General features: G+C 43.6%; 1 protein-coding gene across 1 annotated transcript in view; it reads right to left on the bottom strand.

The window, feature by feature from the left end:
• Positions 1 to 10,131, bottom strand: part of nalf1b (NALCN channel auxiliary factor 1b) — a gene marked incomplete at both ends in the record, with an annotated part of 67,328 nt that extends 57,197 nt beyond the window's left edge. The window contains one exon of the mRNA XM_079169687.1: positions 9,400 to 10,131. Coding sequence (XP_079025813.1) covers positions 9,400 to 10,131 — 732 coding nt within the window. The remainder of the gene's footprint in view (positions 1 to 9,399) is intronic.
• Positions 10,132 to 16,263: the final 6,132 nt, after the last annotated feature.

Here is a 16,263-nt window from a genome sequence, read left to right as displayed (position 1 = left end):
GTTTCCCCGAGCTTTCAGTCTGTTTATAGGCTAAGCTGACCGTCTCCTAGCTGTAGCTTATTTAACCAACAGTGGCGAAACAATTAACACTACATTTTGGGTGGTAACGCATTACTTGACATCATAAATGTAATAATATTACCAAAATCCTAATAATAACGTGTTACTGTATTACTGTAATTCTCATCTAACTCTCAGCAAGAAAGCGAATGAGTGAATTTTCCCAAAACTCTTCCTTTGAGACATGCTTTCAATCTTCATACTAAATTAATGACAAAAGCCGATGGTAGCAACTACAACATCCCCCTACGCCATGCACTCAAGCATGCAAACATGCGCCGCCCTCACTCAACAAATTCACTCACGCTCATCCATTGACAGAAACACTAGCCTGATTAAAATTGAAAGGATTAGGTAGGACCAGGTGCTCAGATGAATTGTTTGTACAACACCCAGAGAAAATACAGTATGTCAGGGGATCTGACACAAGCCCATCATGCTGCACACATCACTGGGTATTCCCTATTTAACCATTCACTTGTCAGTCCCTTCTCCACCCCTCTTCTGTTTGCTTCTGTCTCCTGCCTCTCTCCCATGTGTGTGGTGTTGTTGGTTATGCTATAAAGTATGTGTCTGCTCATGCCTTGAACTGTATGTACAGTATGTGTGAGTTTATACCATACAAACTGCATATTCGTGTGTCTATCTTCTCTCACTCCTCTGCTGTGCTCTCCCTGAATCAGGACGTGCTGTGAGCGGCTGATGATGATGATGACTCAGTAATGTGAGAATGTCACCACCAGAGTCTGGGAACTGTGACTGGTTTCTGTCTCTCTGCCAGTGATGCTCAGAATGTAGCTTTCTCAGCACACTTCACTATTGCTATCAGTAGTTTCTTTATAAACTTGGTGTTTTTTTTCCCATTTCAATACGTTTTGTTGACATGTAGACATGGGAGTCTCCGCCAGATTGCAATCCCAGGTTTTCCGCGGCTTTGCAAATCAGAGTCAGCGCTATACTTTGCTCCATTGGGTGGCGGGTGTCAACACACATGAAACTTCTAAAAAACACAAGAAGAACAATAACGTGTGTACTTCGGTAGTAATGTATTCACAACATTAGCAGCTTAGCTAGCTTAACTATCCATGAACGCAAACGTTTTGCTCTCGTCATTACGGGCTCTCATTCACACTTCCTCGCAGATAACGGATCAATGCTCTTTCACAATCACAGATGATTCAGTAGTTACACTCATCAGGGATCAGATAAATGCCACAAAAGCACATTATGACTTCTGCATGACCTTAAGTGTTGGAAACGCTGTCCTGCTTTCTTTCTGATGCTTTTAACTCGACGGGAACAATTGTGGCTGATTTCCATGTAATTTCAGTGTCACTTCAGCCGCCATCATTGCAAGGGAAAGGGCCTGTTCACAGGCAGCTCACTGGCGTAGTCACACTTGGAGGACAAAAGATTGTGATTATGTCTCGGAGAAATTGATACATTAATGCTGTTTCAATATCTGATTAGAATGATGTTTTTAATGGTTTTGGTTGCATTTTTTATTTTCTGTTATCTGATTCATTAGAGTTGCATGAAGAGGTTATGTGTCAATGGTGACTGTGTTCAGCTCAGCTTTTACTATTTTACTAATTCCCCTACTTACTCCCAGTCAAGCTGTTTGTTATAAACTGTGACCAGTATTTTCTGTAAAAATGCATAAATAAAAATTAAAAAAAACGACCCATCTTCAACTACTTCATCCATCAAAGGCTTATAGGTTTAGCTTCAAGATGGTTAAGGTCAGGGTTGAGATGATTTAGGGTAAATGCAGAGGACATAGGATGTGTAAACAAACTGAGAGGAAGTGCTGCCTCAGATGTCAAGGCCGCCAGAAAAAAAGACCCTTCTAATTGAAAGCAGGAAGTGGTTTGGGATTTGATAAAATAGGCTTGTTTAAGATGAATCCCTTTTTGCTTGGTGGCCTGCAGCCGGAGGGAGGTGACGAAAAGCTACAATCAACTTGGGCAGTTTGCAGCAGCATCAACCGTACAGGATGTCACATACACATTTATCAGATCCTGATTGAAAAAGAAAAACATTTGTCAGCCTAACCTATCCAGCGTTTGCTCAAACACCACCAGCCGAGTCTCTTGGCGGTTTGTGAAATAGTCATGAAATGGAAATCTAATGATTCGTGTACATGGACACACATTTTGTTTTTGTGCTCCGTATCAAAATAGTGGCAATGGAATGATCCTTTTTTTGTGGTGGACACACAAAGTAAACACATCCACGTGACTTAGCAACGGTCAGAGCTAGCGACGTAGTGTCAGATATTGAGAAAGACTATCTATGGTGGGTGGGTGAAACAAACACAGGACTTTCAACCACGAGATCGGTGTTTGAGGCTCAATGTGAAGTGACGGGTTTGTTTCTAAGGGTCTAAGTTTGTTGCATAAACCTAAGGTTAGTGTTGTTGCACAATGTCATGGTGAAGGGACAAAAGATACTTCCAATTGAAAACATTAGTTTGAAAGTCTCGGAGAGAAACCAAAACAGTGGATGTCCACATACAAGAATAACTAGATTAAAATGTTGTAACTAATTCAGAAAATGCCGTGAGTCTGTGTTGATACTAAGGTATTGAACAAGTACCAATTCAGCATTGCACTCCTATCACATTGTTGGACATTGCAGCTCTAACTGCTGACAGTTCGGTTGGAGATTTAGGTGTTATGCTAGTAGCCGCTGATGTCAAGCCACTAGCTTCAAGCAAAGTTGAGGAGCCGGCAATCTGAGTCTGGTAAGGTCATTTCTTTCTAAGTACACATCCCCAGACTCTTTTTATTTCTCAAACCCATTTATGAGATTTGGCAGCTCCCTCTGGAGCCACAAAAGGCTTTATACATGTTTCACATATGCAGTAGTATTTCCCAAGACCAGTAAACACACACCTAATTCATTCAATCCTTTTATAGAGAAGTTCCATGTAAAGAGCCTGTTTGCCTCAAATTTGTTCAGAATTCAGATGCCTCTCCCTCTCGGAGAGTGTAAATGAAATGTGATGTGCTGTTCCATTCAGTTTCTCATCCAATAGGAATGACCCCATCAAACAGCACACTGACATTACTGTAATAATATTGTGTAAATGGCACATATTTGCACTCTCTGCTTTAAAAATGCAATGCGATGACTAATTTCACTGAAAGGCACTTTCTCTTCCTTTCAAATAAACTTCTCAGTCCACAGATCGATGTCATGCTTACGCACAAGAACACAATTAACATTTGCATCTCAACACAAATGAGACCAGAAATATGAATGACTGTCATGGTAGCACCAGGCTCTTCTAATTATTGTTGGATTTTGTTAATCCAATTGACATCTTATTTTATTCGCCACCAACTAACACTGGATGAAACTGAAGTGGTAGATATCAGCCGTATCCCGGGCTCGAGAGCAACATCTGTTGTGAAGATGCATATTGTTTTTTTTCTCCTTTAGCCGTGAAGATGCCGACTATTTTATATCGATGTGGCCTGTAAACACCTAATATCATCAAAAGCCTAAACAAATAAATGTCTGTTTATCGATTTTATCTGAGAGTTTAATGCATTTTGTATGGAGTCAGTTATCAATAGCAGCCATTTCCGCTCTCTCTAGCCCCTTCTCTCTCTTCACTTTGTCACAGAAAATCAAAAATGACACATCACCCACTCATCAAATCATTCAACTAAGCATACCAGTGAGGCAGAGGAGAGACAGATAGCGAGCGTGCATGTGTAAAAAGTCATTTGTTTATGCCACAGATCTGATTGAATTGAATGCCTTCAGAGGACTCATTGCAGCGTTTATGTCGTTGAGTAGAGCTGATATATGGCCTACAGTGACTGGCTGGATACATGCAGCTTGCTGTTGCACACAGTCACGCACGCATGGAGCACATACTGTTGTTGTTTTTTTTACCCATGCACCAAGCTAACAGGACAGCACTCCTCCACACATCAACTGAATGAGGGACAGGACTTTTTTCAGAGTACTGGACTGCAAGGAAAGAGGGAGGAAAATATATGGAGAGAAGGAAATGGGATGTGTCGATCAGAGCTGAGGCCCAAGGCAGCGAAGGAGGGAGATGTACGGTATCATTGTGCTGCGTTGACGGGGAATAGAGGAGGACGAGGAGGCGTTTCCATGGGAGTGCTGCTGTGTTCTTCTCGAAACAGACGCATTCCCTTATCTCCTGCCTGGGGAGAAACAAACACTGGCAGCTCATATGAAGGGGAGTTTCCCTGGATCTATTTGAGCTGCGTAGAGAAGCAACAGAGCCCTAATTGAATTTGGGGGAGAGAGAGAGAGAGAGAAAAGTGCAGGACTTGCAGTCAGGACAGGCTGTCTGTGCTGATAGCAGGACTATCTGGACACTATGTGCTAAGTCAAAGCAGGCTTTCATTTAATTTACATAAAAAAGATCGTCCTGTTAAACAAATATGTAGCACAACATTAATTTGTACGAAGGCTAAATGTGTCAACAGAAACATATGATGAGTCAGTATGTTTTCTTACGTTGGTCTATTTGTCACAAAGGTTGTATATAATGTTAATGGGCTAAATGCCGTACATATTACATATACTTCGTCACTTTGAGCAGAAATATCAGGGTCCTGGGTACTGTGCTACATACAGCTGCCATGCTAGCAGTGTAGCTCTATGGCGATGTCAGTCTGCTGATTGGTTAGTCAGCGAGTATTGACTGACTGAGGAAGAACTACTGATTGAATCTCACTACTTTTAATCTTAACTATTTGATGAATCTCTATGCAATTTGAAACATATTCATGTTCCTCTCAGGATGATTCTAATCACTTTGATGATCCCATTGACCATCATCGGGTCAAGGTTCAATCAATCAATTATTTGGTGTATAACTACCTGACAAACCATTGACATTCAATTCACCCTTGGCTGCACTTTGTGTTTAGAGCTAATTCGCTAATGTTAGCATGCTAACACACTAAACTAAGACCTAATACCTAAATATCAACATGTGAGTTTGTTGTCGCTGACATTTGAATTTAGTTCAAAGCCCCTGTGCCTTACAGCCTCACGGAGCCGTTAGCATTACTGTAGACTGGTTTTACTGTGTCTCTGGCCTGCTTCTTGTGGTGCTACGATGAAAAGTTTCCTTCCTGGGTGTCAATAAAATGCTCTTTTCTTTTCTCCAGCAGGTACTTTTTGTAATTCTGTTTTATTTAATGGGAAACCCAATCATCCTATCCTCGCTGTAGAGTTAAAAACATAAACAGCTGAATTAAATAGGGGCTTAACTGAATAGTCTTGTAGAAATAGAGAGTGATAGAGGAGACACGGTGATTGAATAAGCAGCGGCTGTGTGAGGGAGCACACATTGGGATTTGTGTGGACAGGCCTGTAATTCAAGGGAAGGAAAGGACCTTAACCTAGATCAGTATCTATCACTCCAGCAGGAAAAGAGAGCTCAACACCCAGATATTTGGAGGAAGGGAGAGGGAGAGAGAAACCGAGGTCCCTGATGGCAAGTAAGTCTATGAGGAGGAGGGAGAGAGGGGTGGAGGTGAGACGGATACTGGACACATCTGTACATGTGATGTTGGTTCCACAGAGCTCTGACACAGATGGGAGGAAGACGAAGAGGGAAAGGATGTGAAAGTAAGAGAGAGACAATAACAGATAGAGGAAGGAGATCAACATGTTGAGGCAGAGCCCTGGAGACACAGCCGCCAGAGAAGCAGAGTGCAAATTAAATTACACCGGAAGGGACAGTCAGGTCTGGATCTGCAGGAAACACTGCACATGGGGCTCTTTGTGTGAGTGTGTGTGTAGGCACACATGTACGTGTGTGATATAGACAGGTACATAGAGAGATCAAAAGGTGTAAATAACACAAGAAGAAATAATAAAGAAATTAGACATTACATCTATTGCACTTCTGCCCATCCTGGGAGAGGGTTTCTTTCTCTTTTTTTCCCTGTTAAAGGGTATTTTGGGGGGAGTTTTTCATTATGCCATGTGACGGTCCAAGGACAGAGAATGTCGTATATTGTGTAGATTGTAAAGCCCTCTGAGGCAAATTTGTGATATTGGACTATACAAATATAATTGTATTGAATTGAATTGAATTGAAGAACAGGAAGCAAAAAGGAGGCATATAACATAACAATCTACAGAGGGCTTCACAGAGGACATTTTGACTTGTCATAGTAGGAGAAGCACAAGTGTTATTAACATAAATGATGGCGGTTTTATTCCCAGTAAGACATGATAGTGTGACATTGAGCCAGCACACTCAATAACAGGACACTGAAACTGGAGCATCTAAATGGAATTTTATATATACACCGAAGCTTTTCCGATGTCAAAATATCTTTTTGTGATAAAGGCCTACCAATCCTATCTTGTTTAGGTTTAGTGTAAGTTAAAAAAAACGAAGTGGCTATGATGAGGGACTGATGGTTTAGCAAAGGTGGGCTGATCTGTGCACACACTTTCAGGAAGTGGAGTCTGTCAGCCACAAGTCAGAACAAATAAAGACCAACCTCAGTCAAAGGCAGCGTCTGGCACTCAGCCGCAAGCCCATTTGTTCCTTCTGAAGTAATACATTTTTAAAAACGGGTCACACATCTATAGTTTATTTCTTTTTGTAGAGTAACTCGAACAGAAGGAAATAGTGCATTTGTTGGGGGACTATTTTCAGACACGGGTGAATACACATTCAGAGCACTAATGAGTATTTACGACAGCAGGACAGGGTATGTGGATTGACTCTAAATAAGCTGCGGTGCCTATTTTCATGGAAATGAAGAACCATGTCACCAAATGCAACAGCGTGGCTCACTGGTTTGTTTTTAATAGTTTTTGGGGCAACAATGGAGCTCTATGACACAGACGAACACGCTCTGTGAGGCTTTAGCTACACAGCTAACACTTGCTAGTACACTGTAGCGACACATCATTATCTGTCAACAAGGCAGGCCCAGTGACATACACCATCTTGATGAAAGCTAGCTATGTTTGAATGATCTGTCCATGAAGATTACTAGACTGTGTCCTATTATGTGTGCATGTCGTCTGTTTATACGTGTTGATGTTATCACCTCTTTGTGAGTTTCCAATCTTCAATGCAAAGTTGTTCTTACTGTCACGTTCACCTCTGAACCTTACCTCACGTGTTCCCCTATTCTTTCACCTTTCTTCTCATCTCACTCATCTGTTCTCTCATCCCCTTAACTTATACAACACTGACAACTTGCGTCCACAGGAAACAGAAACACCACGTGATGTTACAGTTGCAATTCATTCAAACCATTTGAAGCGGAGCCTTGAGCAGTTGTTTAAAACGTGGACGAGGAAGTAAAAAAGAGGTCTGAGATGAGAGAAACACGAGAGATGAGAGTGAATCGCAATAAGTATTGTTTTCGAGCTGTCTACTGTCTTTTTATTGTCCAGTAGAGTGCTTCTTCAAGGAGCGGTGGTTTGTGATGCAGGCCCGGGGTGCTGTGCTTTCACAAAGGTCACACGAACACTGGAGCAGATTAGCAATTCAGATTGGGCTAAAGGGGCTAAAAGGCTGCTGTAGCCCTGCCTGAGTCTGATTACATTAGCAAAGAGTAGGAGTGCAAATGCACCATAGCGATTAGATGGCATGAGAAGGAAGCAGCTATGAGATGTTTTATGAAACAGGTTCATGAACATAAATACACATACATTACATGCATGCACTCTGACAAACAGGCGGTATAAACTATGGCTCACAATAAAACCTCAGTATATCCTCCCACTAACTGGCCTTCCTCACACACACATGGATTATCAGCACTCACAGCCCAGCCTCCTGACCATCTGCCCTTGTACAACATCCATCTTGTATAAAATGGGTTTGGCTTGCTGGATCATTATGAGGGAAGTTTTAAGGGAAGATTTCCTGCTTTCCAAGGTCCATTCCCTGACCTGGTGATGCTGCAGCCCCCCTGACTTTGGACACATATTTAGAACAACTGTCACTATAATTCCTCACAATCTCAATATTCAGGACAAGGAAATTGGTTATGCCGCGGTGCATCGAACACAAGAACATGTTACAGCAGGAGAAAAGTTCATCTGCCAAGTATAAATAAAGCTCTATACTGTCAATACAGAAGAATGCATGTACTGTTCTGTACCAGAGGCAGTACAAGACAAACATCATACATCTTGTTTGTCCTTGTCAGACCATACTCCCACATCATTACTGTTATTAACCATATTCCATGCATTTAATACCACCCATTCTCAAACCTGTTAATGAAAGACCCCCCACACTGCATATTTCCCATCCATCAGGTGCGTTCAGCCAAACAGGAACTCTTGAACCCACCTGATTTAGCTAATCAGGTATGGGTGGAGGTGGGTAAGATACAGTGTAGCTGTTCACTTTGTTCAAGAAGTGAGGTTGGGTCACGGTCTTTGTGCCGGATTAATTAAAACAATAATTCACAATGTAAGTACACAGCTGAAGAAACAAACATGTCTTCCGGAAAGGCCTTTCGCAGGGCCTTCTTACAGCACGATGGACAGTGAGCACAGGAGGATGCACAGCTGTCTGGGGGAGAAAAAAGCCTCTGCAACAGTCCAGTGCACAACAAATGAACCAGATTGAAGTGTAATTCAACCAGTGTATCCCCACCCTGCTACTATTTACAGGTACGTTTCCTTTGCTTAACACAGGCGGCTGGGCCTTGATGCCTAAAGTAACACAAGACAAAGTGTGTTTGTCTGCGTGTGTGGACGATGTAGACATAGGTATGCCATGTTGATCACATGCGCAGCATGTACTCCACAGCCTGAGGTATGTGCTGTCTAAGGCTACCGTGTTATGGAAACAACAAGCAAACTGGGAACAACACAAAGCCTGGATTAGGTGCAGAAATCACTGGCGTGCTATTAACGATATTGAAATGAGCACCACTCAGCAGCCCTTCTCTCCCCTCATCTCACAGAGCTGCGGTAGCGGTGCAAGCCTGGCCCTTGCTCCAAATGTCAAACGTCACTTCCACAGCCACAGGTCACAAAGTAGTCCATGTTAAAAGATTAGGTTTGGAGAGAGAAACGAGGAAGAAAGAGAGGGAGGGAAAATGATGAGGGACTGTGGGAGTCTGCTGACCTGTCCTCTTGTCCCCCATGCCATGTGGTGCAACTGTGTGTTTGTGCAGACCCTGGCGGGCCAAATGAAGGCTACTGGTAGCCTGAGAGCTAAAAAAAATAAATACCAGTATACTGGCAAATATGCCCAACGGTTGCCATGGCGACTGTGAACCCACCCCCTTAAATGCACTTGTAGGTGCGCGTGTGTGCGCGCGCGCGACCCAGCCTCGCTAGTCCTACCTTGCATTCCTCCATGCACGTCCTAACCGAGTACGCATCCGTCTCGTATTTCTGAACCAGCAGTTCAAACTCCCGGTAGTTGTCCTCCGCCCGCTGGTCGAGAAGCTGATAAGCCCGAACACACTTGCTGCATCCCAGCAGATCCACCCCCATGGCCATATCCAGGGTGCAATTCAAATCGTCCGGACTCGTAAACCCGTAAAACAAATCCAAAAGTGAGTAGGAATTACAAAAAGAAAGGTACAAATCGCTCAGATTCACGTACGCCAGCGGTGTCCCTCTCTCCCCTCCACCGGAGAGGCCCAGGCACACGGTCCTCGCGTCCGTGAAAGTAAAGCAGTCTTTGGACAGGCTGTCTGGATGACAGGTGTCCATTCGCCACAGAGGTTTGGTAGAATTCCCTAGAAAAATAACATCTTGCTTTCTGGCGAGACGGTTGGGGTCGGGTGATGGTGGGATATGCTGTCGGTGGAGGGAGTTTGGGTACTCGCCCGTGTCCGTAAAAGCAAGCCCCTTGTCCGACCGCTTGTCTCGGGTTCGCGTCAGTTTCGCCTCGGCGCAGAACCACAAGTGATCAGAGAGCAGGACGGTGATGAACAGCAGAGAGGCCAGCGACAGTCGCCATCTCTGGGCCCGCTCCGACTCGGTAAATGGCTTCTCGTTCTCTCGGGGTGCAAACCAGTATTTTAAGCCCTCATCATGCTGCCGACGCATCCAAGCACCCCTGGTCATATTTTAGGAAAGTGCTGCCCTGGCCGACTCCACCGCGGGGGCTGCTCTGCCACAATACTCATGGACTTGGGGGGAGACGGACTCCGGTTTGTTCTCCTCTGTAACGGTGGGGTGCCGTGCCTCCGCCGGTCCAGGGCGCTCCTCTATCGCGCCCGCAGCGATCGGTGCTATTCCGATCCAATTAGCGCGCCCGCACAGATTAAGCTTCGCGCTGCCGCATCCTGGTTCCCCATGGCTCTTCGGGGGGAAACGGCGTCCTCTTTGACCGCATGCCCCCCTCTCCCGACCGTCCCTCCCCGGGGTTTGTTCTGTCGTGGGGGGCGCAGGGAGACCAGCTGTTGGGAGCCTCTCGGTACTGATGCTGCGCGTCTATGCTGCCGCCCGTTCGGTTGGAGGATTCACTTAAAGGAGAGCAACGAGCCCTTTCGATGCACGCACACTGTCCGGTACCTGGGTGGAAAGCCTAGAATCCTTTCTCCCGTTGGCCATTGTCATCTTGAACCGCGGTTAAGTTGCCGCCATGTTCGTCTTGAAACACTTTTTCGGAGAGCTGGGTCGGTTTGCGTCATCTCCATCGTTGCGATAGCTCCATCGTTGCGCAGTGGCGGAGCAGCTTATTACCTATATGCACACACTCAAACACACACACACAGCGACACACACACACAGGGAGGGAGGGGGTGGAGGAAGAGAGAGAGAGAGAGAGAGAGAGAGAGAGAGAGAGGCTCAGAAAGGTGGGTAAAGGGTGTTTAGGTATATCCTCTCTGCTCTTCATGAGTAACAGTCCCCAAATATTGTCTTGGCAGGGCACAAACACACACTTTTGGCGACATCTTGCTTTTGGTGCAGGATAGACGCGAGTCCTTTCCCGAGAACAACAATGCAGGTAAGACATCGCTCTGACTGTTTCGATATAGTCATTAAGATGTATCGATCTGGCCCATTTCATACACGCAACGTATAGGCTGCATACATCGCAAATCCTCACATTGCATTGCTCCTTTTCTTGCTCAGAGGCAACGCAGCTGAAATAGACATCAAGAAAATCAGGGCTTTGACAGCACTACTGAAAACTAGTCAGGCTTGAGCCTCCATGGGCAAGTGGAAAGCAGCTGAACAAGCAAGGTTTGAGCTTGTAGGTTTAACAATATCATGTAGGCTACCAGTTCCCTGCAGGGGTCCTATCTTATCAGTTATGTTATGTTTGGTCAGTGGGTTTAAAACAAACACATGAATTACGCTATGGCCCTGTAGCCTATGTAATGTCCCTGTGTGTGTATCCGTATGTGTGTGTTTAGGTGTGTGCATGCGTGTGTGTGTGTGTGTGTGTGTGTGACAGAGAGACAGAACGAGGTGGGAGGGGGAGACAGGAGGTAGTTGCACTTAAGGTGCTGAAAGTAAATTACTGTATTTATCCTGGTCCTTAGAGCTATACTAATCATTGTCAGCGTGGCCTGCAGTGCTACCAAATAGAGTGTTACTTAATGTTAATGGGCTGTAAATTGGGGATATGACAAGAGATGATTGCCCGATTCATTTGAGTTTAAGGCAGGGCGGGAGGCGGCGTATTCTATACAGTTTGTTGTTAAAGGTGGAGAAGTGGTCATCTAACACCAATCCAATTAACTTTAGAACAACCAGTGTCTCTCTGCCCCCCAAAAAATATGCAATAACATGTGCAGGGACTTAAATATATATGTTTTATATTGTGTGGAATTTCTATGGGAGAACAGCACTGAATTTCATCACCATGGATAGCTCAGCACTTGCTGCTGTGTGTAAGCTGCAGTTTATTCGGTTTCCTGTCGCAGGTGTTTACTTTGTAAAACTACTCTCAAGCACAACAGAAGTAGATGTTTGTTCTCCTCTTGTTGGTGGCATTGCACCTCATGTTGAGTGTACTTCAGAGTTAACCTTAAAAATCAGAAACCCTGTACTATTTCTGTGATGTTCTGTGTGAGGGGGAACAAGTCATGTCAATAAGGTCATTTGTTGACTTATCACCAAATGTCGACGGGTGCTCAAACAAAGGGATTCAATTTCCTCGATGTTTTTAAAGCCCTTGTTCTCTGATTCACGGCCGATCGTATTGGGGAAGGAAAATTCACCATGCGGGGCGGGAATTCTGGTAGGAACATCAACTCAATTTGAAACAGTGAATGGTGTCATGGCAAACATCTGTTGTGTCATTGCTAAGGATGCTTGGATGCTCATCACTCATTGCTCTCACATATTATGTTACTGCAGGATACTGTGATCATGCCTCTCGGGGATAGATGTCCTACTTTGGCTGGGATTGTCTCGTCTGCCTTTAACTGTAGTTGCTCAATCTCCTGCTCTGTCTTTGACCCGAACCCTGTGTGTGTTTGTGTGTGTTTGTACATGTGTGCCTGCCTCCCCCTGCCCTGTTGGTAGACATATGGATATAGGGACCATGCCAGGAGTTTCATAATACTATTTCCAGATCTGCAATTTGATTGGTTCGAGCTGAACGCCTGACTTGTGTCAGCTCCTGAGAGGTGGCCAACCAACAACATACGGAGTGTGTGTCTGGCACAGCAGAGAGTTGTCACTTTCACACCACTCGAAACACTTTCACTACCTGTATTTGTGTGTGTGTGTGTGTGTGTGTGTGTGTGTGTGTGTGTGTGTGTGTGTGTGTGTGTGTGTGTGTGTGTGTGTGTGTGTGTGTGTGTGTGTGTGTGTGGGAGCCTAAAGTAGCGTGAGGGCAAGAATGAGACGGAGTAGAGAGACCGAGCCAGAGACTCAGGAGCGAAAGTGTTTGTCTGTGACACGAGTGCAGATAGCTTTTCCCTTAAATCTGGAGCTATGACGGTAACAGTGAGGGCTGGCAGACATGACTCGCCATCGGGGAAAGTGTGTGTGTGTGTCCTCCCTGAAGTGCACATACGTGTGTAGAATTGGTTGTATTGTTTCATTGTGATGATACAATAGCTCTTTCCTAATCAAAGGTAATTTGCACACTTATGTAGGGGATCAAAGTATGTAGGGGATCAAAACAGAAATCAATATGCATTTGCATATTCAACATCAAAAACGCCTGTTATATCTATTTTTACATCATTGATCTGTCTGGCTTGTCAAAGCTCAGCCAATCTATTTATGAATATCTATTTTAAAACGCTTAATAAACAAATAAAAAATAACGGGGGGGGGGGGGGGGGGGGGCATTGCATGTTCACTACTCTGTTTGAAGCTTTTTAAGGCGTGCTGACGGCAGTAGCTCGGTTCATTGGGACTTGGCTTGAGAACAGGAGGGTTAACAAGTGAGAGTGGACTGATAGCCTCTTGGGCACTTCCAAGGTGCACTTGCTCGCGGTGCCGAACCCTCAACTGCCCTCACTCTGACATCCTTCCATGTGTACAGGTCCTGTTTGTGCATAGTGTGCAACAAATAACAGAGTAAAGAAGTTGAATTTACTCTCGGGGATCAATAAAACATTTCTTTACTCTGTGCCTTTGGCATTCCTGTTGGAGGGAAACGGGGATGACGAAAGAGGTGGACAGGACTAGACTGGACCTGACGACAGTCAGAGGAGGAGGAGAGGAGAACGGGGTGAAAGAAAAGAGACAGGTGACACTGAATCCACTACCAGCGTGAACCTATTTAAGTGAATCTGTCACTATCTCTCTTTACTTCTGGGTTCAAGATTGATGCACTGTATTCTCTTTCTCTCCTCTTCTGTATTCACTTGTCCTCCTTTGGAATGGTCTGGCAGCATTCTGTTGCTCTCTCTTACTGCCACCATTTCTCTCCATCTTTTTCTTCATTCTTCTCCCATTCAGCTGACCCTATTCGACTGTTCTGATACGACTCCTCCTCTCGTTCACCATCACCCTGTCTTCCTCTTTCTCCTACAGTCTCCCTCTCTTTCATCTGCCTGACGTCAGAGAGGAGGAAGAGACCGGCTCAGCCTCTCTGATTGGTCAGAGAAGACAACACCCTCAGCCCTGTGTGATTTACGGTTAATGGATCATCCCACTCAAGAACAAGTATCGTGTATGAACCTGCAAAGGTAGTTTGCATTCATTTGTGTGTGCATACATGCTTGTGTTTGTGTTGATGTCTATTGTGTCTATGCATTCTGCTGCTCTGAGTGTGTCCCACTGGGTTGATATCATTATCATTTGAATGCAAAAGTTCACTCTTGACTTTAGGAGTCATAGTTTGATATAATTAACTCGAGGGCAACTTCAACCGCATCTCACAGTCTCCATCAGTGAATTGAGTTTGCTCTATCATCGCAACCTATGGAGCGTTGGTCATGTGATAACAAGTATCATTAATGTAATATGAATTTAATATTTACTGTATATCAAAAAAACATACTTTTTAGCTTTTTAATTTGAGCTCTTCTTCAAACCAAGTGTAATACAATTAACTGCTTACAATGTTTAAATAAAAAGATGTGTCAATGTATGTCATTATGTATACAAGGTCTTACTTACAACCATTGATTTCCATTTATTATTTTATGGTATGAAAAACAATTAAAATATTCTTGAAATTGTCTTGACTGGTGTTTTATTTAATTTATAAAAAAAGTTTGCACTGCGTTGCCTCATAACTTTGACAAATAACAAATGCATAGTTGTTGTATAATGGATAACACAACCAAAGGAAGTCCAACAATGGAGAAACATATGGAAAGCAATGGCTGCCTGGAAGGTAAAGAAAACAACATGAATCACTATGAAAAGCCTCCAGTTTGCCAAATACTCAGCAGTGATGTGAATTATACACGATTGCCGCAAATGGAATAAAACATGCAGACCTACTGGTATGGTCTTTGCATGTATGTGATAAAATAAATGTACATTGTTCAGACTTTTGAATTGGTCACTGGAATCGCGTGGGGATTAGGCTGATGATTGAGATAACATCATGCAAATCAACCTACCACCCCACCCACCACTCCGCCTCAGGGTTTTTACTCTCCTGATCGATTGGCTCACCCCATTTCCATTCCAGGAATCCCTCAGCGGCTTATCAACACAGCTCACTTTCCCAAGGACACCGCCTATTCCCATACCCACGATCCAAGATTCCTGGCCTATATTCCCACGTGCAGCCTGGATCTCTGCGTTCACCAGCATCCAGCTTCAAAGGAAATGTGCCTGTCAGGGAAGGCAGCTATTACCCTGGCAAGGAATGCAGAATACAAACACATAGCAGAGGAGACAAGTTTGTGTTAGAATAAAATCTATTGATGTCAAGGCACTTGTGTTATGTGTATTATTAGCATTGTTTGACTAGCAACGTAGACAGCTTATGTTTACCCTTTTTATGCTCTGTTGGTCAACATTTGATTTGAAATATTACTGTATTTATGATATATACTAACCACAACATGTAATACATTCCTTGTTGTAAACAGTCATATGAAACACTGTTGAATATGTGCATAATTAAATGTATTTGTGTTTGTTAGACGTCATCCTCTCTTACCCTGATGTTACATCACTGATGTCCTGAGACTATATGCGCTCACAGTCTCTACACAACCTCTCACACGGGGATTGTTCTCTCTGGAAAGGACCAGAAAGCTGTAGAAATGATAATCACACAGTGGGTTCAACTCTTTTTACTCCAGTTCTAACAACAAAACGGACTTTTTCTGTCTTTATGCAACAAGTAATATGCTTTTTAAGAATTGTGATGTGAATTTTTCTTTTCACTAAAAATGGCTTTTTAGGATGACGACGGTTATAAAGAATTAAATGAATAGGACATTCATTTATTGTGTCCTCGTAATGTTTGAGTTTGGTGTGCAGAGAATGTCTTAATCTTTAGCCATGCTAGCGGCGTAATGCATTCTCTTGAGAGAATAAAATGTTTGCCCTGGTTTTCTGAGTTAATGAGATTATTATCTCAGAATTCTGAGAAAAGTTTCATGGAAGAAAATCTGCCCTTTTTTTCGGAATTAACACGACAGGAATACTTATATATATATATATAAATGAGGACTTTGATTTCATAATGCCACATTTATTTCCCAGCTCTTTTTAATTCTTCTGTTATATTTAAATGAATCGGGCGTGGTTAACTCATAGATTTAGAATAAAGCAACATCACAAGAATTAGCTAGCGCACGATTCGAGTTGCTACAG

This window comes from Pholis gunnellus (assembly GCF_910591455.1).
Source record: "Pholis gunnellus genome assembly, chromosome: 12".
Classification (NCBI taxonomy): domain Eukaryota; kingdom Metazoa; phylum Chordata; class Actinopteri; order Perciformes; family Pholidae; genus Pholis; species Pholis gunnellus.
The sequence above is the reverse complement of the archived record's forward strand: the minus strand, read 5'-3'. Positions and strand labels throughout refer to the sequence as shown.